Source organism: Peromyscus californicus, unplaced genomic scaffold (assembly GCF_007827085.1).
Source record: "Peromyscus californicus insignis strain IS unplaced genomic scaffold, ASM782708v3 Scaffold_21__1_contigs__length_65335640, whole genome shotgun sequence".
Lineage (NCBI taxonomy): Eukaryota > Metazoa > Chordata > Mammalia > Rodentia > Cricetidae > Peromyscus > Peromyscus californicus.
This window is the reverse complement of record NW_026294514.1, coordinates 46756234-46778447: the sequence shown is the minus strand read 5'-3', so window position 1 is coordinate 46778447 and position 22214 is coordinate 46756234. Positions and strand designations below refer to the sequence as shown.

At 42.5% G+C, this 22214-nt stretch overlaps 1 protein-coding gene across 3 annotated transcripts in view; it reads right to left on the bottom strand.

Annotated features, from left to right (window-relative positions):
* Positions 1–22214, bottom strand: part of Fbxl17 (F-box and leucine rich repeat protein 17) — a 466425-nt gene that overhangs the window by 3484 nt on the left and 440727 nt on the right. For 2 of the 3 annotated variants that reach the window (XM_052750237.1, XM_052750235.1), the window contains one exon: positions 5882–8688. In XM_052750237.1, coding sequence (XP_052606197.1) covers positions 8548–8688 — 141 coding nt within the window. In that variant the 3' untranslated portion in view covers positions 5882–8547. Of the gene's footprint in view, positions 1–5881; positions 8689–22214 lie in introns of those variants that run through there. The other variant, XM_052750236.1, reaches the window with a different exon arrangement.

Here is a 22214-nt window from a genome sequence, read left to right as displayed (position 1 = left end):
TGCATGGCCGTTTGCTTCCCACTGGTCTTAGAGCTATACGCCCCCCCCTCCCCCCATGAAGTAACCATGAAGAATGAGAATAGAATTGTATAGATTTATTCCAAGACAAGCATGCTTCCTGCTTTGCAGTTTGCTTTAGAACCCATCCAGTCACCTGAATTACCTAGTAATGAAGGCGCTGGTGGCTTAATTTTCACATTAAGCTCAATTATTTGTTATCTCCAAGTGTGCCTCTCAGTATTTGTCTCTCTGCATCCACGAACCCTGTATTGTAATCCAATCTTTGATTCAGAATTGACGAAACAGTTTAATAAAAGCTTCATTTGAATATAATTAGCAAGATGTTGTATCCCTACCCATTCGTAAGTGACTCAGTTGCAAGATGCTGCTTAAAAAAATACAACAAAGACATTTCTATCAACAAAATCAAGATTTCTGGGCTTTCTTTTTTTAAAATACCATTCATTTGGTATGATTTCTTTCTTTCTTTTTTTTAAAAATCACCATTGTCTGTAGCCACTCAGACTCATCGGGGGCAGCATCTATTTGTGAGCCTGTTCTGTTGAAAAAGCCTTTATTTAGTGACTTATTTTTCATGTTCTATTATGTTAATCACAGAAAGTTGAACAGACAATATTCTGTAGGCATCTTTTATTATGACTGAATGGTGCATTTGGGCATGTGAGCGGGCATGTGTGGGGCACACTCTCCCCCTCCCCCTGCAAGGCACAAGATGGGAAGATCTCAAGCTAGAGAGACGTTAGCCAGCACCACAAGCCTGCTTGAGTGTCCCCAGGCCACTTTCCATCAGTGCCTCTCATCTCCAGATCTTTCAAGTGACGCCAAACTGTGGAAAATGCTTCAGAAATGCATGACTGTCTCTCCATCCTGTTGTGACTAAACAGCTGAGCCAAACAATGCCAGCTCTTTTGGAAGTTCCTCTCTCTTCACTGGCCGCTGGCATCCTTACAACTATTAGCCAAGGAAGCTCACAGGACTGCGTGCCGAAGGGTTACTTCTTAGATATGGTTTTAGTTTGGGAAAACGTTCCTGCAGATGGTTGCATTTTGGTGACTGAAGAGTCCTGGGTGCAATGTGTCTACTAAACATCTCAGGAAAGCAGGATTAATCTCCTTAGCAGACTGCCCACTAGGAAGAACCTTCTAGTCACTGATGGTCTCGTGGCTACATTGTGGTTTATTCATAAGATGAAAGGGGTAGCCTGACTCCAACTGACTCTCCATTTCAATGACTATCATATTGCCAGCTGGCTTTGAGACATGTTTATCACTCAATTAAAATGAAGAGAAAATAATATCAGTGTAGTGACACTCTGGTTCCTGTGCTAATGATGTCATACGTATGTCCCATGAATTCTTCTCAGGGCCTCATAGACAGGTGTCCACTTGAGACTGGACAGACAGAAGTTAGCCAGTGTTGTGCTGAGAGCGCAGGAGGACCACAAGACCATTCCATCTTGCCACCTGCTTAGATATGAGACGACCAATGTAAGGCCTGTTTGTCCCACAACTAATGTCTACTCCTGTGTGGAGGGGAACTTGTTAGTAGGTTTAGCAATTCTTGCCATCCAGTTAATCAGTTTATAGCAGACATAAGCCTTTCCATCATTTACAATCTTAGTGTTTGAAGAAAATGAAGTTGTTACACATCTCCATTGTATGCATAGTCAGTGCTGTATGAGACATGCAGTGCTAGATGTACACATTATAAGAACACTGTCTCATGGTACAAAAGCAAGTAGTGTGGAAAGCATCTTATTTTAACTTATGTTCAGTCCTATATTCTCACTTGACTGCCCTCGGCCAAGTGCATGGACATGTGCCATCACCTTTCTTTCCTTTTCTCTAAATACATGTGTGCATCAAAGGACATATTATATAATTTTGATTGTTTTTGAATTTTAAAAGGTGGTGTACAACTTTAAACATTTCTGTTATGACTTGCTTTCTTCATTTGAGCATCTCTAAGATTTATCCAAAGGCTGGAGAGATGGCTCAGAGGTTAAGAGCATTGACTGCTCTTCCAGAGGTCCTGAGCTCAATTCCCAGCATCCACATGGTGGCTCACAACCATCTATAAGGGGATCTGGTGCCCTCTTTTGTCATGCATGCAGGCAGAACACTATGTACATAATAAATAAGTAAATCTTTTAAAAAAAAGATTTTATGGAGCTGGAATTCATTTTTACTAGTGTGTTTCATTTAATAAAAACTATCAGTTGACAGGCATGGTGTACACACCTTTAATCCCAGCACTTGGGAGGCAGAGGCAGGAGGATCTCTGTGAGTTCGAGGCCAACCTGATCTATATAGTGAGTTCCAAGACAGCCAGAGCTATGTAGAGACCCTCTCTGTCTCAAAGACAAATCAAAACAAAACCCTTATTATTATTGCTTATGAATGTCATTCTTGGGTATCTCCTGCTGCATGCTTAGGTTTCACGTGTATGTTTTCTCTGGGGTACGCCTATGAGGGAATGGCTGCATGTGTGGTCGCCTTTGTAAGATAAGGGCCAAGCATGAGCACTATTTCCACTGCTATTTTATTCCATACTTGGTCATACAAGGCCTTGCCTTTGGTCATGAACTTTGTATTTTGGGCTCTGCATTTATGTGAACACAAATAAAACTGAGTATGTTTTACATGATTATTTGGGCATCTAGTTTCCTTTTTGCTAAATGTCTATTCACATCTTTTGTCCACATTTAACCGGACACCAAAGATCTTTGTATACTCTGGATACTGTTCATTCATTGGCAGTTTTGTGTTATAGATATTTCATGTTAGCTTCTAATCTTAGCCTTCTGAAGAGGAGTGACTCATTTTAATATAAAGAAGATGCTCAATCTTTGCCTTTATAAGCAGGACTTTTTGGTTTTGTTTCTGAGATCATTAAAATTAAGTCCACAATATCACGAAGATTTTATGCTACATTCCTTGAATCTTTATTTTGGCCTTTTGATATTGTTTACTTCATCCATAATAAACTCCTTTTTCTTTTTTACAGCAAATAACCAGTTTAACTACTCTGATATTTTATACGTTTATTTATTTTTATTTTATGTATGTTTCCCTTGCATGTATGTATTGGCCTCATGTGTATGTAGTGCATACAGGGGCCAGAAGGTGTCCTTTTCTCTAGGAATGGAGTTATAGACAGTTGTGAGCTGTCTTGTGGGTGCTGAGAACTGAACCCAGGTCCTCTGCAAAAGCAGTAAGTGCTCTTAGCCTCTAAGCCATCCCTTCAGCCCACAGCTAGCCCTAATTTTTTTTTTAGAGTATTCAATTTTTCCCGTTTACTTAAACTGTTACTTCTGTAATATAGTTTAGACATTTTCAAGTGTCTCATTTGTTCCCTTAGTCCTGAAGTCTTTATTACATACACTGTTTTAGTTACTATGACTAGTTAGGATAGTTTTAAAATATTTTCCTTTTAAAAAAGTTACACTTATCTGTGTGTGTGTGTGTGTGTGTGTGTGTGTGTGTGTGTGTGTGTACCTGAGTGACAGTGCATGTGTGAGGCAAGAGGACAACTTCGTCAGTCAGTTTTCTCTCCTCCTACCATGTAGTGTGCCTCAGGGATCGAATGATTTGTCAAGCATGGCAGCAAGCATCTTTACCTACTGAGACATATCTCCTTAGTAGAGTTGTTATAATGTCTTAAAATGTGTAAAGCAAATTCCACCATCTTATTCCTTATTCCTGTTGGGCGGTGGTGGCGCACGCCTTTAATCCCAGCACTCAGGAGGCAGAGCCAGGCAGATCTCTGTGAGTTCAAGGCCAGCCTGGGCTACAGAGTGAATTCCAGGACAGGCTCAGAAGCTACACAGAGAAACCCTGTTTCGAAAAACAAACAAAGAATAGAAGTTCCATCTTTCTACTTCACCATTGATCTAAAGATGGACGTGAACACTGTATTTTAACACTTTAGCCAACTAAGAGATTATTTTATTAATTTTAATGTGTGCCTTCCTTTGAGTGTTTTGATCGTCTTGGCAGATACTCTTACTAGACATAGCTAACTCAGAAGGTGTTTCTCCCATTCTAGAAGAATCATTTTATGCTGTCAATGCTCATCACTTTATATGCTAAATGGAAGTAGGAATACCAGCAAACAGTCCTTTTGGGTCCAGAGAAAATGATCCTTAGGTTTCACTGCAGACTGATGGTTTTTCTGGGGTTTTGGTTAAGGATGAACCCTATTTGTATGAGTTTCCTAAGATTTTGAAATGGAAATACAAACAAATTTCCTTGAACATTTTCATTGTCTCTATTTAAAAAACCACTCATATTTTATCTTATTTGGTGTTTATGCAAACTGCAAGTTGAATATCTGTGTCTCTCCCAGAGATAACGTTGGAAGTTGACCCCAAAGGCAAGAATATTGAGTGACCACTGGGATGTGACAGCCAGACAGTACCTTCCCCCAGGGGTAATAACACCAATGTCTTCTCAGGTGGGACCGGAACAGTCCTTTTTCTTCCCCCTCACTTTCTGTCAGTTGAGGTCATGGTAGTTGAGGTGCCTTCTAGGAAGCAAACACTGGGTTTCCACAGTCACCAAACTTGGTTGTACAGCATCCTAACCTCCAGAACTATAAAGAATAACTTCTATTGTTTAATTGGTGAATCTGTTTGTTGTTTTTTTTTTTTTTAGAAGAAGCAATGTTAAGGCAGTTTAACTGCTAAAATGTATTTAGGGCTTCAATGTCTTATAGATTTTTATCTGTAATTGTGTGGTTTTGATATTTAAGTTAGACTTGCCTCATAGAAATTACTCACTCCAGGAAGGCTTTGTCCTTAGCAAGCTACTAAAACTGTACTTATTAAAACTTCCAATGTTTTATCAGTCATTTCATATTACTTATTTATTGGTTGTGTGTGTGTGTGTGTGTGTGTGTGTGTGTGTGTGTGTGTGTGTGTGTGTGTGTGTTTGGGTTCATGAGCCACAAAGCATGTATGGAGGCCAGAGAACAAGAGAGAAGTCAGTTCTTTCTTTCTACCATGTGAGTGTTAGGGATTAAACCCAGGTGCTCAGGCTTGGAGACAAGTGTTTTTATCTACTGAGGCATCTTGCCAGCCCCCATGGTCAACTATCAAACTAATATGACTCTATAGGAGCATGAGGCCTGATAACTGTGCAAGGTTCCAGCACGAACTTCAGATCTGTCTTCCTCCTTTCACATAGGTGTTTTTCTGGTTTCCTTTGCTGGGTCTCCTTCTTCTCTCAGCCCTCCTATCTTTGGAGTGTTCAAAACCATAATACTCACTTCCACCCCTTCTTTTTTTCTATCTCAACAGTAAACAGTGACTTTAGACAGGCTCATGTTCTGACGACCATCCCTAGAACATCTCCCTCCTTCTCTATTTCCAGGCACATACTTAACATAGTCACTTGGACATCTCAACACCAATTCGTCTACGACTGAACTTTAACAGTCTCTCTCATAATTCTACCCATTACTATCAATGCCATACTCCACTCCACTGCTTGTTTTTCAGGCTGCTGCCTTATTCAGTATGAGCAACTTGAAGCTGGGAATGAATTTCATTCATCTTGAAATCCCTTGTACCTTGCACACAGCTGCTATTCACTAAGTATTATATTTATTTACTTGCCTTTGGGGGAAAATGAATAGATGACTAAGCAAATGGGTAACCACATATAAAATGGAATTTTAAACAATTCACTTGCTTACATTTATGAGGTTTTAGTCTTGTTTCTGAATTGTGTTTATCATTCCAGATTAGTCGAAGCTAGGCAAGTCTGTAGTGAAACACACAAGGACACAGATGACTGTGTGCATCACACCCACCCAACCACAGGGAGCTCATTTAGTGTCTGAAATAAAACAAAAGACACAGAGTTTTGTTTCTCTTTTATTGCAACCCATTGCAAGGTCAAAAGATTCACAGAAATATAGAAACTACAAACTGTGTGAATTTCCTTTATCCACTCAAAAGGACATTAAATACAAAGGACCAGACTTTCCACTACAGCAATATATTTCATAGGCTTTATTCTGAAAATACTGTTGACATTTGGAGAGGATAAAAAGCCCTGCATTAAATGTGTTCACATGTATTTATGACAGTCTAAGCAAAAAAAGGAACTATATTGCCCAGACAAAGTATTTTAAGCCTCATTTCAAAGCGTCTAATGAGAGCACATTCAACAACCTCCACAGCATCACTCTAGGTGATGCTTTTCTTGGCTGTTTTTTTTTTTTTTTTATGAGATTAATACTTTGAGGCTGGATATGATATTTCTAGGTTTCTATAAATGAACCAAAGCAGTTTTCTGGGTTCTGTTGCACCAGGCTTTCTGTATTAGTCAGCATCTTAGAGAGTAAATGTAGCCCCCCCCCCCCAAGCTAAAGCATGTTATAGTGCTGGACTTCAGTTTCAAAGAATGCAACATTTACAAAATTAATTATACACTCTGAAACCAGTGACAACGTAACTACAAACTCCAGAGATGATTACAACTTTGAACTGAAATTGTACCATCTATATCAAAGATGACTTTCCCTTCGTTTGCCTTTCTGTAACTATTTAAAATATAGTGTGACATATATAAAAATTAAACTTTTGCTTATTCACTCAAACCGCTATTACTATACATACAGTCTTATAAATTAGTTTTGGGTTAAAAACCAGTTAAAATATTATGAAATAACATTTTTTAGTAGTGGAGAAATGGGTATAAAATGATATAGTTCAATGTATAAGAAGAAATGCAGTTTTCTAATGGTAAACAGCCTTTTCTTAGACAAACTTTATTCCCTTCAAATTAAACTAGCAATCTGTTTGGTTGTGAAAAAAATATTCCTGATACTTCCTCAGTATATTTATTTTTAATTGATTGGAATTAAAACAAAATAAAAATGCCACATCAGAAGCATGTTGACATACTCGAAGGAAACAAACATTTTCTACAGAAGAGTACTCATTATACACTATGTGAATGGCATTCCAATGTAAGGCTGCTTTCGGCTTCTTATGGCTCGGATCTCTTCAGCAGCATTGGAATTTATAGGAAATAAAGCCAAACCTCATTATAATCGTTAAAAGACCAAAGACCACATAAGGGGAGAATAAATAGCAAGTTCAAAAGTCAAGGTTTTGCTTCTCCTACTTTGAGAGATAATCACTCTTTAGCTTAAAAAGGCTCCCTGCAGCCTGATTACAGATCTAGACACAGGAGAGGTTATTGGAGCCCGAGTCCCTACAATGAATTAACTGTAAAGATGTGTGAAATCAAAACATATACTCATTTTCTGATAGGTACTGAGATAACTAAATGCTGATAATATTTAATTAAACTAAAATACTTATTTCTGGCAAGTGTAAACAGAATCTTAATGAATAGATTTTCTAAATCTCTCCTTAACTCATACATTAGCTAACAGTAGATCTTTGCAGTAGTATAAGAACTATTCAAAATTATAACATGCATATATCCAAAAAACCTGTTCTAAATCCCAAAGCAAAAGAAAATATTCAATAGGAAGATTGTCTACTTACATCTCATTCATTAATCTTCTATCAATGTGACTACTCCACCTTAGAATATATTTTCATAATTACCAAAATTACCAAAATAATGAAATGATCTGTAAAATTTTTAAAATAACTGCACACCATTAATTACATTCGTGGCTTCAATGTGGATAATGTTAAGATTAGCCCCAAATGTCACTAAAATATACCCTGACCAGTAACTACCCACCAAGTAAAAGCTAACACAGTGTTAATGTAAAACCAACTAAAATATTTATTACTCAATAGAATGCATTTACAGAATAATGAATAATTAATTTTTGTGAGCTGGCCAGGGGACATCAGATTGTTGCCTCCATATACAAATTTACAAAAGGCTTTATTCTCTCTAGTTCCTAAGTTACCTACAAGGCAGCAAGTTGACCACCTGTGGGCACAGTGACTCAGGCATTACCATGAGGAATGGCATGCTCCTGCCAATGGCCAGCCTCCAGGAAGGTCCCTCTGCCAGGAAATAACTTGTTAAGAAATTCCCGTAGCATGTGTGCACAGGCATGAGGATACGTGAGAGTGGAAGTGCACGTGTGTGTTCCGGGATTTTGAAGGGTCCTAGTCTCCAGGCTTCCAGTTAGAGCAACATCACTTCTGTTCCAGCCTTATCACAAAAGAAAGCCTTGGACTGAGCATCTCCAAGATGTGGCAGAACTTAGAAGCTCAAAATAATACACCCAGTTTTCTGACTTGAGATTTCACAAAGTCTTTTTTAGAGAAATAAACTTTTGAATTACTTTTTTGGTGGTTTCCATAATCTTCCACTTTTAGGAAAACAAGCCCGCTCACCTGGGGACATAACAAGTGCACTTACGCTATGCAGTATGCAAACAAGACACAAATATAACACGGGCACAGACACGGACAGGTGGTGGTTAAAACCTTTCCGAAAGAGTCCCTATCCCAGCCCCGCCCTGCCCCCATTTCTCTGCCCTGCTCAACAACCTGAGTAGGCCCAGGCATGGGCAAGAGCGTTAGGAGGAGGCGGCAGACATATTGGGGGTCCAGCCCATCTGGTAGGCTCTCTCCAAGGTCCTCTTGCAATCCTGCAGAACGGTGCTGAAAGTGATGTGGGGGTACTGCTGCACCAGCTGCTCGACGGTCACTTCATTGACCTGTGAGCAAAGAAGAACCATCGTCATACACAGAGATCACCAGCAAACACCATGCCGCCAGGGCTCACGAGGGTACTGTGGTGACGGGCAAAGCAACAAGGAAGCCCGGTCTCTCCCTTTCCTTTCCGCTTAGCAGTGTGAGGAAAGGTTTGCTGGACACATGTGTTTTCCTTTAGTCTGACATCTCTGATTTCTCAGTGCTGCACCTGCTCCTATGGATCTGTAATTAAACACGATGTCATGAAATCAAATGTACCCGCTAAACATAAATGACTAAATGACTGATCTGCCAAGACCTCAACAACAACCATTAGGAACACAGAGCCCGGGAGGAAGGAAACAGTAAGACAGCATTTTCATGTACCTTTGACTTCCTCACCCACAGGAGAGCCTTTTTAGGATGAACACTTTACAATGAGGGGGAGATACACAGGATTCTAGATAGAAGTGCAAGGGAAAATGTTTATTTTTCTTCCCTTTAAATGTTAAGACATCGCAAACCTCAAGTCCCTCTGTGAGAAGGGCTGAAATGTGAGGAATCAATAATTAAAACATACATGGCTGGCAGGTCAGGGATGGCCCCAACAGACCTTAGCCATCAAAGAATCCACCTTGATTCTTGATTAGACAAGGCAATCAGACAGGCCTAATTAAAACTAACACCTTTACAATTGCTGTGCTGTGAAGGGATTAATTTGTCAATTATTTTTAAGCTGATTGCAGTTCATATCACAGAAGTAGACAGCTTCCTTCATCCTTTAGATAAATAAATGATTAACCTAAGAACCACAACTTATAGGTAGCTTTATTTAAAATCTTTATTGAACACTTGGGCATTTTCGAATGCATCAATATTTCATTTGTACTGTGTAAGCGATACTGAGTTAAGTCTGAAGGTATTTGTGGTAAACATTTTTGAGCATCCCTCTTGATGTTAATTATTGAAAATTATCACCACCACAAGAAAAGCAAAACAAAAGCCCCAAACCTGAACAATCCTAGAAGCCCTTGCTGTTTGCCTTGAAGGTATGCTTAGAAGAACCATGACATGGAGTTTGCTTATCTGCACTTTTCTAAATAGGTGATTCGAAAGTTAGGTAGGTTGTTATTTTTGTTTAATACTGAGAATTGCTATGTTCACACTGTGCTGGTGACAATCTTCATCAGAGGGTTTAAGACAGGGTCATGCGATATAGGCTGGCATCAAGCACAAGATGCTAATTCCAAGAGATGGTATTATAGGTATATACCACCATGCCCAGCTATCAGGAAATTTCTCTAGTTATGATGTGCTTGCTCAAATCCTGCCTTCTTGCTTTTTTAAAAAATTTATAATTGGATTTCTCAGCTATGAAAATGGGATAAAGGGACTTACACTGTAGACTGTTGTAAGACTGAGATGTAATCTTATGCCGAGCATCATGACTGACATAAGAGCCCCCTAAATGGCAGCCCTGGTTATTGAATCAGGTACTCAATGGAGAGTTACTGAATGTAAGAGGTAACTAGGGATGTGTAGGCTAACCCTGTTCTCGCAGTGCTAATCAGTATCATTCCATTTCTAGATGTATCTGAAGTACATCTTCACAATGGTGGTCACAATACTCTCAAGATAACAACCACTGCAAGAGTAATCTTTAGGACATACTTCACAGGCAAGAAGATGGTCCTACTTGATGATCTCTAGAGCCAGCAGCCTAGCTTCCAGAATTGTGGACTGTGACCCCCAAAAGAGTTGTATAGCTAAATGTGAGAGTTTTAAAGTCTGGCAGCAGATGGTTTCTGAGCATTCAAGGGCTGAATATTGATTTAAAATTAAATGCTAATTGGATTGGAGATGTTTCTGGCAGCGCTTGTCCGTATTGTGTAGTGTGAGTTCACGGAGGCCCTGGGTCCTGGACCCACAGCAGTCGAACTTTGTACTGTGTACGGCAGCGAGGAAGGATGCCTGAAACACATGGTCTCAGAGCCGAGACCACTCTGCTATGAGCTGCAGTAACTGTACTGCACATTCAAGGTTTTCTGCTCTTAGAGCTACATAATGGTTTAATTACTGCAAACAAAGACCTTTTTTCTATTTTTCTACCACCAACCCTTAGCATGTAAGTGTCAAATTAGTATATATTTGGATTGTGTTATCTTAGAATGTTTGATTTTTAAGAACTGTTGTCTGAGTTTCATTTTAAAAAATTCATAAATGAATTTTGGTATGGGATTAGGCCAACCTCCAATAATTTCTAAAATGGCTCTGGACATATTTCAGCCGTTTTGAACTACAGATATGTATTTATGTCTCTATCATAGACAATTATAAAAATCTAAGTCTCAGTCAATCTGAAAGATACTGAAGATGTTCCATGACACACAGTAGCAAACCCTCTGCCAAGATTTCGTTCTCAGAACAAGCACACCCACCTCATCAGGGAGAAACTTGCTTTCACCTTTTAAAAAGCATTAAAATTATTTGTATGCCAAAGTATTATTTTTAAATGAATTTCTCTGTGATCTCTGATCAGTAAATGTTTGAGTTGTAGACCTATTTTATTACTGCATATGCTCAGGGTAATGTAACAACCTATATGATGAAAAGAACTGTGAGTGGCTAGGGTTTGTGAAGGTCTATTCTACAAGCCTTGCAGGTTTAAGATCTCTGCACCTGTGTTCCTCACACACTTGGATGAAAGTAGGCTTCTCTAAGAGAGTGCAGAAGCCATGTGAGTCAGAGAGAACACTGGGGAAAGAGAGGCAAGTCCACGCAGATCACGGCACTTAGCAGGAAGGAACCAACTAAACCCAGCCAAGAAAGGTGGGGCAGAGCACACTTACAGCTCCTTTTCTAATCCACACACGGGCAAGGACAGTTTTGTGCATGAGGCTGACATAAGGTTCTCTTTGGGAGAACCAATTTTTAAAAAGAAAAAAATACCAGTGCATAACTTCTCCAGAAAGAGAGGTATAATTCACCTTAAGCAAACCCGATGCACAGAGACATGGATTTATGAAGTATATAAATTAGGTAATAATTTTTCACCTTAGTAAAGCCTTTCATGAGAGGGTTAATTTATTTCATAAGCTCCCCTAATACACTTTCTTTTATTTAACAGAGTTCAATTTATCTATTTCTTTGTCATGAAGTAAGGTACACCTGTATTTTAGAACAGTGATGCCATGGGAGTTCTCTGGCTTTCATAGGATATGGGGAAGAACAAGCAACAAGTTGGCTTTGTGTAGCTGTGTATGGAATGGTAATGGTGGTCCTCAGCAGACAATTTGTGTCTTCTAAGCGACCCTTTTGGTTGCCGCGCCCTGTAAATTCCGGAAGCCAAAGCAGAGAAGAACATGCAAACATCCCATTTTAGACCTTTGCTGGGGAAATGTTACGCAGGGAGAATGCGGCGTATGCTCACAACAGGGAAGGTTCTATTTTTTACTTAGAATGTCTCCTGGTGGTGCGATGGTGGATTTTATTGACTTTATGTTCACTGGCTCCTCAGAAGTACATATGATGCTTTACTTCTTGTAGAGACTCTAAAAGTGCTCTGGTGCCATGAGAAGAGCTTGAGCTTGGTTTAAGTACCAGGAGAAACCAAATCATCTTTGATCTTATGCTGACATGCACATGTCTGCAGAATTTTGCCATGTGCCATTTCACTTGCTAAGGTGAAGGAACGTTATCTAACTTATAAAAAAGTATGTAATGTAAATGGGGAAATAAAGGTTTTTAAACAAACTCCCTCATAATATCTTTCCTTAAAGTTCAATTTCCTTTTCTTTCTTTTTTCTTTTTTTTGGTTTTTCGAGACAGGGTTTCTCTGTGTAGCTTTGCGCCTTTCCTGGAACTCACTTGGTAGTCCAGGCTGGCCTCGAACTCACAGAGATCCGCCTGGCTCTGCCTCCCGAGTGCTGGGATTAAAGGCGTGCGCCACCACCGCCCGGCTTTTCTTTCTTTTTTTTTATCTCTCTTTTTTTTTTAAACTATCAATGGTAACCAATTTACTTCACATGAAATTTGGAAAATGAAGTGTCTTCTTAAAGAAAAAACTCAGAAATATTATTTGAAGAAATTACTGTGATTAAAAGGGAAAAAAGCATATGCCCCAGGTTTTTAAAAAGTATACAAGAAAGATTAGATTTTATCATTCGCTCCAAAGACAGCATAACCGTGATCTACATTTTCAAGATTATTATAACTCTTTTTAAGGTAGTACAATTTGTCTGGTATTTTAATCTATTTTGAGTTAACATCTATTAGCACTTTTTGAAAATGTGAGGCAATTTGCTATGCTAATTAAGGTAAATTGTACCATAGTTTCAGTATATTGCTGCTGCTGTTGCTGCTACGGAGGGGTGAGGAGAGAACCTCAGAGTTCCAGAGACCCAGTTTCAACAGCTCTCCCTGCCTTTCCTTCTCATCATGGGCTCATCAACACCATCAACAGGAAGTTCCTGGTAAGTACGAACCTAGGCTAGAATTCAACTATTCCAAAAAACAGAAGATCTGATAAAATATGCCGAAGAAACCACAAACATTCCTCAATCACACCACAAGAAATGCTTGTCGGAGGCAAGAACCATGATATTGGAACACAGTTGGTCAACAGGAAGAAACTACTCCAAGTGACTGGTTCTTTGAATTTTTTTTTGAAAAACTTTTTCGTGTGTGTGATGCATGCATGTGACAAATATGCAAATATGTCACATGTGACACATGCAAATATGTGTGCACGGGTGGCCACGTGTGGAGGTCAGAGGGGACACAGGGTGCTTTCCTCTATCACTCTCTGTCTTATTGCTTTGGGACAGGGTTTCTCACTGAACAGGAATTGCCATGTTGGCTAGCTGGCTGGCCAATAAGCTCCTGGTATCTGCTCATCTCCATCCCCCAACACTAGGGTTACAGACACGTGAAGCCCCGGATACTGGTGACTTGAACTCAGGTCTTCAGGCATGCAGGACTAGTACTTTTACTCACTGACCCATCTATCTCTTCAGCCCAAAGTAGTTTTCTCCTCAGTGGAGAAGGTTCTGGTCCAGTCTGCGATAGTGATAATAGCATTTATTATTTTATACCCCGACTATAAGCTCCCTGACAACAAGGAGTCCGTGAGCCAACTCTGCTTCTACCCGACACGCACTGTCGTCGTCTGCTATTCTCATCCGCCTAAGATGCAGGTTCTACAAGGCCGCCATGTTGTGTTTTCAGACCCTGGCAGATCTGCAGCCTGTGGCACAGGCCTACTATGCAGAACATACTCAGTGCACATTTGCTGGCTCAGTGAATCCAGGAGTTACTAGGAGAATTTGTCCTGAGTAAATAAAAAGGGAGCCTGTGGGCACTGTGTCAAGAAGAGGTTAGCTCTGTTACCAGACTGTCATTTATGATGGGGATACCTAAAATCTTGACCTGACCTGACCATGACCTGATTTCATGTGGTGGGAGAAGACAGAAGTAAGCTCTTTAGGGTTCAACTTGGCAAAATATTTAAAAGTTTGTCTCAATCTTTTCACCCTAATGAGCAATAATAAAACAAAAGTACAGCCTTGTTCTCGTCAGCCTTGTGCCCAGCAACAGGTTCTCCACCACCATTAGGAGTGCGAAATCACTAAACTGGGAGGGTGTTTCTGCAGAGGTACCTAGTGATGCTGGAGAGAAAGCAACCTCGAGGGCTGGGAGGGAGTAACAAAATGAACATCAGCCACTTTCCAGTTGTGTGCATGCTAATGCGGCATGCCATGCATGACATGTGGTACAGTCGGAATCAGTAGTTCACAGAGTAAGCCAGCCACCAGAAATGGTAGCTAGGATTTGAACTCAGGATCTTAATACTCTGGGTTGAACGCACCCTGGCACCTGGGTAACAGTGGTGCCCATGAACCATCAGTGAGGCTTGACTGCTCGTCTGCCCTGTAAAAGGCTTTCTAACATTCACTTTCTAACATGAAAAGCAAAGATTCCAGTCGGGAGCTGCTCTGACGAACGATGGATGCCACTGGCCTGCAGAGACTGTTGTGGGGCTGTGGTTTCGAGAGATAATCCAATGCGGTTAAACAGGGTGAAGCTTGGGCTTCTGACAAAGCCAACCAGGGTCACGCCAGAACCGGCATGGCCTGCTCTCCCATCTTCCTTGCTCAAAATGTTTCCTCATGTTCCACAGAGAGAATGGTCAACAAGATGGATATGGGCTGTGGTCTCTTGGAGCTTATAACACAGCAGGGAGACAGGTAATTACTGCAGCAGCAGCCAAAGCTGAGAGGAATTTTCAGGAGAAATGCAAGTTGTCACAGAAGGAAGTCCACAGCAGGCACTCCAGTGGTGTTGGGAAGTGCCTCCCAAAAGACAGAACGTTTGCACGGACTTTGAAAAACAAGGTGTCAGTCTGTGTGTCCCGGGCATTAAACGTATACACGTTGTGCAGATAAGAAGGGAAGCCAGCCTAAGAGGTATTATAATAGAACAGCCTGTTCTCTACTTTGTAAATTGCATTGTGCTCTGAGGAGGTGAAAGGTGAAGGAAACGGTCCCTCTGTGCAGGTAGAAAATGCTCACAGTGCATCTGTGAAGGTACTGCAAGCAGCATACTCAGGGCTTGCCTCCTAATTCAGAACTGTCCTGATGCTGGCATGTCACTCTTCACAGACTCCCTGGGCAATGTCACTCAATGCTAACAGCCCTTGGGGCTAACTCTAGGCAGCCCAGAGGCAGAGTGTTGTCTCTGGGGCAATAGACCCTGGAGTCAGCTTCTGTTTGCTGGATCTCTGGGAAACGATACTGGATATCCATGGTATTCACTGGGTGCCAGGGAGAGTCTCTTTACACTCACCCTAGTACTCTTTCAGCTAGTTCCCAGCGGCTCCAAGATGGACACATACTGAAAATGGTGAATAGTTACGGGAAGTTAAGTGCCACCCGAAATCTGCACGTGATGTGATGGGCCAGCAAAGTGCAGTTTAAGCTGATTTAAGCAGGACAACAAGATACTGTTTTCCCCCTTGGTGCTGGTAGTTGAACCAGGACGCACTGGGCAGCTAGGCAAGTGATCCACCGTGGAGATTTACCATCAGCCCTTAGCAGAGAGTGAAACACCAGCTGATGGATTGATTTTTCCTAGGACCTGCCATAGCTCACAACGTGCACCGGTTCTCTAAGGAACTCCACAGATCGTAATGAATCCGTTTCCATCTCCTTGCAGCAGGACTCTTCACGTTGTTGGTTTAGTGACAAGCCACATTTTGCTATGGTTTCCCTATGGACAAAACAGGAAACCAGGAATTCAATACCACTTGTATCTCTTTGGTTCAACAGCGAGGCGAGTCTTAGAGCCCTGTTCCCTAGCTCTGTTGGGTAAGCAGCTTCTCCTTTCTCATTTTATCCAAGGCTTCTGCCAGGAGCCCCACAGTGACGCATACATAACCAATATATGATACATGCTTCCCGATGTGGGATGAATTAAACTGTGTCTGCCATCAGGAACAGACAAGAATATAGTGGTTGTCATCCCCACTGAGTATCAGAACAACCAGGGGGTCTCTTTCAAGTCCTGGTGCCCAGGCCATCTCCAAGGCAACTGTATCAGTCTTTGTAAGGGATCAGTGTTTGGAGGCTCTCGAGAGATTCAGACACACAGCACAGGTGGGGGAAACAGCTGATCCCTGCCACTGGCCCCTGAGAGCAAGAAATAAAAGCAACAAGTCCCCATCCCTTCCCGTGATGCCCTCCTCACTGCATTGACTATGGGAGCTGGAGAAAGGAACTTGTTCCTGTGGGCTACGGTCACCTTTTTCAAATATTCATTGCTGCACCACACAGAAGGTGTGTTCTTTGAGTGTGTTAAATATGCGTGGGTATGTCCTCTTTCCATGCCTAGCCTCGGGTCTCTAACTGGTCATCACTGACTTTCCCTGCAGCTAATGGGAAACAAACAGAGAGCCTGGAAATCCAGTTCTCATACGGACTTTGTGCTTCCTCAAGGAACTACTCAGGGTGTGTACTGTTCAGTACATCTAAGAGAAGAAAAACTGAACATCTCATTGGCATCTTCAATGCCACTTGTTAACATGGGCTCAGTTGATCATGGAGCACACATGATGCAGTACGCGTCACACACAAATCTCTGCTCACGGCTTGAGCTGTTTAAGGATACAAAGACAAAACTCGGGTCCTTGATATCTTAAGACTGTAAAGTGCATGTGCAGGGGAGAGGCGGGATGGAGAGAGGGAAGGGAAGGAGGGTATGAGAGGAGAAGGAGCAGGAGGACAGAGTGAGAGAAAGAGAAAACACAAACATATAACTCGTGAATTGCAACAAACCAACCAAAACCTCATCTAAAAATCCCAAAGCATAGGATAGGAAGAGACAGACATGGAGAACGCAGTGAACCTAACAGGGGCAGCCTTGAAAATCCAGTCACCTTGGTCAAACGCAGTCACTCCATTTTGGAATCGGCAATGATCGGAAGTGTTATGCTCCATCAATATCCCAACAGGCCTGGCTTCATGCTGTCTCTTTCTCGTGAAATGCAGGCTGCCTGTTAACACTAGCACTGCTTCCATTCACTTGAATTAGCACAGTGAGAAAGCAGTGAAGAACCCGGGAGACGGGAGTCACAGAAACGCCCGCAGTGTTAAGTGAGAATTGGGGCTCGCACACCTGAAGCCTCTAATTAGAGATTAGTGTGACAGGAAGTCCAATAACCCGACTGTCAGAGAAAAAGTTAGGGACATTTTCACTCCCGGTATCACCAAGCAATCTTCCACCGTGAAGGATGTTTCAAGCTGAGGGTACGCTTCCAGTCCAGGCTTTTAGGTGTGATCATGGGCTTGATTGATGCTCCGAACTACGCATCTGCACATGCGGTAAACATGGAAACCAAGCATGGACACAGGGCACGGCAAGAGCTAGAGTCGCCTAGAGGAGTCATCTGTGCTGTTCCCAATGCTTCAGCAAAAGCACAGCTATTTGAAGAACCTGGGCCCTAATAAGATAATTAATATAGTCAGAGTGGCAAGCACAATGTATTTATGGGACACATCTGGGTGTTTCTAAATTAAACTCCTACTAAAGTTAGGTTGAAAACATAATTGAGGGGGGAAACTCTCTACACTAAGAAAGTTTTCTTTTGTGCCTAATGGTTTCCATGTCTTGTGCTTTTCAGTTTTCAGTTTTTATTTTCACGTACAAAGGCTCAGGACTTAGTGGTGATCACGAAGCGAGCGCCTGAGGAAATGTTACCTTCCTGGAACTGTAGTCTCTCCCAGGTGGGATTTATGGATCTGACCTGCTCCCCCAATTCATTATCAGCAAAAACATATTCTGCATGAATGTGATCAGTAAGTCTGTATATTAAAAATCTGGTATCTGGAAATAAGGGTTTTTAGTTTGGTTTTGGTTTTGGTTTGCAGAAGCAGAACTGTACAGAAGTCAGAGCCTTCCAGGGCTGGACTCTCAAAGAGTTCAAGGGCAACAACACAGCAGTGTCTGAGCTCTGACTGGCTGTCCTTCCAGCCGCTCCCAGAATCCCCCAGCTACAAGAAATGGGTGTTACACCGAAGATGGTACCTTTTTTATTTGGTTATTTCCTTCAGTCTAGATACTCCCCTCCCCCACCCCACCCCCAATCTATCAAATGGTTAAGAGGCAGTGGGTTCTAAATGCTTTCAAACTGTTTTTAGCTATATGGTACTTCTGTGAGCTAAATCTTGGGAGATTTTGAATACAGACAGCAACAAAGAGCGGCGATGGTCGAAGAGAATTCAGATGGTAAACACAACGTAATCCGCCCACCCACCCATCCACTGAGTTTCTAATACCGGATTGTGTGGCAAGGAGCGTGTGCCTGACGCTGTTGAAGGCCCTGGTTTTAAAGAATGAGAACTTTCTGTGTGATGAGGATGAGAAGAGTCAGCTCCCCCACCTCAACAGGTGAGAGCTAAGATCTGCTCACTTCCTATGAGGGCATTATAAAAACTGTCCTCTTCCTGTCATCCAGGGGATAGAGACACTGAGGGACAGGAAGGGGAGAAGGGGAAGACAGGAAAGCAGGCTGCGGAGTGGCTATCATTCGGATGCAGCTGCAGGAGGCGACAAAGTTGGAGAGAGGGAGGTGGACGCCTTTGAAGGCACCACATCAGAGCCACGGTGAGGGGAAAACCAGAAAGCAAAGAGAAAGCCAGGGGAACTGATCCTAGACAACCCTTTCAGGAGGTTTAACACTGGAGTGCCAGAACACAAGGAAGGGGATGGGGGGATGGCGCGGGATGGCGGGAGGATGGGGAGGGGGTGAAGGAGGGGGGATGGAGGATGGAGGGGGGGATGCACAGGGGATGGAGGGGGTAGAGGGTGACGGCAGCTGGGCAGACACGGGACCAGTGTAAGGGTTTTGATTCAGAAGAATCACCCGGGATGTCCTTTTAATACAAGTGAACAAGAAGCTGCACATACTCAAGCTTACAACATTCAAGCTGCCAATCTTTGTCAGGAGCTGCAGGCTCTGGGCGCCTAGGAACTATTTCTTCATGTTTTTTCCTACCACAGTGACTGTAGTATATAGTGAGGCACTCAACAGACATTTATTGAACAGATGAAGAACATATTTGATAGAATTAGAAGGAGAAAGGCTGTGCTCTCTGAAAACCTTATGAATCAAAGAAGCAAGATTCTCAGGGGTTACAGCAGGGCAGGAGCAGACAGCTCCTGCTGGGACCTCATGGTAGTAGGCTAAACCATTTCCTTCCCAACAGCCGGGGACCCTCAGTCTCACAGGCCAGGGGAGTCAGCTCTGTTTGTGCCTGGTCAAGTGTTAGCCAACTCCCATTACCCTCTCTACAACTAAATATAAAAATCACAATCCTGGGGCTGGAGAGATGGCTCAGAGGTTAAGAGCACTGACTGTTCTTCCAGAGGTCCTGAGTTCAATTCCCAGCACCCACATGGTGGCTCCCAACCATCTGTAATGAGATCTGGTGCCCTCTTCTGGCCTGCAGGCATACATGCTGTATACATAATAAATAAATAAACCTTAAAAAAAAATATAAAAATCACAATCCTAGAGCCTCCCTCATTCTTTCATATTATTGCTGAAGCCAAATCGAAGCTCCAAGGCAGATATTGACTGTGAAGCCACGACGCCATGGGGTGCAAACACAACACAGCGTCTCCTGACCATACGGCATTTGGGGGGTGGGGTGGGGGGGCTGCAGACTCTCCTTCACAGCTTCTGGAAAGTACGCTAACATTTTCATGATATATCAAACCCTAGCAAGCAACTACTTGCAGCACAAGTTCCTGTCAGAAGTCCATCTTCCTCAAGAAGCAAACCCTAGTCTTATTCTGGATCCCGACTGGCTTTTGGTTGGCAGGTCTTTATCCTGCTCAAAACAAAGCCAAGCAAATATAAAACCAAGCGGTCCTCGAGGTTCTGCCTTCCTGTTCCCTTTTAATGAAACAGAATCCTGACGGCTGCAAACAAATTCTATTATGTTAAAAACACTGCAGCATGTATTTCAGGAGATGGGTTTTCCTTTCATCAGATCTTAGCATGAAGCCATGCATGCCTTTAGTCCCAGCACTCAGGAGGCAGAGGCAGGAGGATCTCTGAGTTCTATGGTTCGAGGCCAGCCTGGTCTACAGAATGAGTTCCAGGACAGCCAGGGCTACACGGAGAAACCCTGTCTCGAAAAATAAACAAACAAAAAAATCTTAGCATGTGAATTTATATTCAGAGCTAGAAAACTATGACCCTGCTAGGGCCGGTGATGAATTTGTCAGATAAAAGATTCCAAAGTAGGTGTGCACACAAAAATAAGAACAATAATGAACTAATGATAACCAAAGCAAACATTTATTGAGTGTTTATAGTGAACCTGACTTTGTGCTCAGTGGTTTGCTCATTTCAGTTACTCTTGTGATGACCCCCTGGGGCACAAGTTATTATTATCGTCCTGTTTCAGGTCACTCTCAGGGGAGTCCAAGGTTTGAGATTAAGTTCTGTAAGGTCCCAGAGGTGGTAAAAAGCCAGCAGCATGGCATGGTGCTGATCAATTCTGCCCGTTCCATGGGGGTTCACACCAGTGTTTCCTGACTTAATAGCTGGACTCCGGGCAGGAGTATCAGTTACATTCGGCAGCGGAGGTAAATAGGACGGGAAGAAATGGAGATGGGGACACTTGACTAAAATGAGGCTGAGAGGTAACCTCTGAATTTCAGCCGATGGCTTCTCCCTGTTCAATTACCGGGGTTGACGAGGAGAGGGCTGTAAAAACGTGTTCTAAAGTGCTCCTGTGCGAAAATCACCTGCATAACTGTTTCATCAGCAGAAGAAAGACGCTGATGCTTCCAGGCAAGGCTGTGCTCAGAGTGTGGAGCTCCCTGTCGCCTCCACCTCCGCCACCTCTCGTCGCCCCTTTCTTCCCGAACACAAGGCTGGCTGTGCAGTAACAGGTCTCTCAAGACACAGGTCACACAGCTGAGGTCAGTCAGGCCACTCCTGCCTCCGTAGAGCAGACAGCGAAGTTTTTCAATGTATTTTTTTTTTCAACAGGGCATTAATTTTAAATTTTAAATTTTGGCTAAGGGCGATCCGAAACCAGCTGTGCGTCCGTGGGGGGATTAGGAGAGCCCTGCAGGTAGTCAACTTTGTTTCATGGCTGAATTGCTACCAAAACAGCCCTGGACACAGTCCTCACAAATTATTTTTCCCTTAAACTGATTTTTCCAGTTAGTTCTATGTATTAGTTACAGAACCGTCTATTATTTTCCCCATAGGGCTTTCCTGCTCACAATTCCTAAACAAGCTACTAAAAACCCCATTTTTTTTTTCCCACAGAAATATTTTGGTTGTTGAGGCCTTCTCTTCCCATAATTACCTTCTGAGAAAAGCAGTTCAGTGGTCAGATTTTCCTGACTATTTTTACATTAAATTGGGCACACAGAACTGGGCCCTCGGTATCCTAAGACTGAAAGCAGAGTTCTGGCTGACTGGGTCCCACGATTTGTTTTCCCCATTAACTACCTCTTTGCCATTTAAATACGAATGTCGTGTGAGAACCAGACTTCTTACATCCTAGAGGACATATTACAGCCAGCGACCTTTATTGAAATAAACCACTCGCTTTGCTCCTTCTAATTTCAAGAATTGTGGCGGACGAGGAAGACGGTCTCGGGAAGTGAACGTTGATAAGAAATGAATTCCTTTGACTAGTTTCACGCCGTGGACCAATCACAGCCAGCCTCCACTGGGCCCCTGGCCTGAAGGCAGCTGGGTAATCAATAGATCCACAAAGGCAGCTCTCCTCCCCCCAGCAGCCTCTGATCTTTTCTTGGTGGACTCTTCCCGCATGCGTGACTCTAATTTATGTCAACCAGAAATCAAAGAGATTCCAAGAGGCTTTGGTCACAGGACACTGGAGTGGACCTTTCACAATCTATTTATGTCTAGTCCTTGAGGAGCAGGGCCCACAGAGCCTTCCAGACACACCGCCACTGGCCAACGAGAAGGCAATAGTGGAAGGCAGCTCCCGCTTAATGGTGG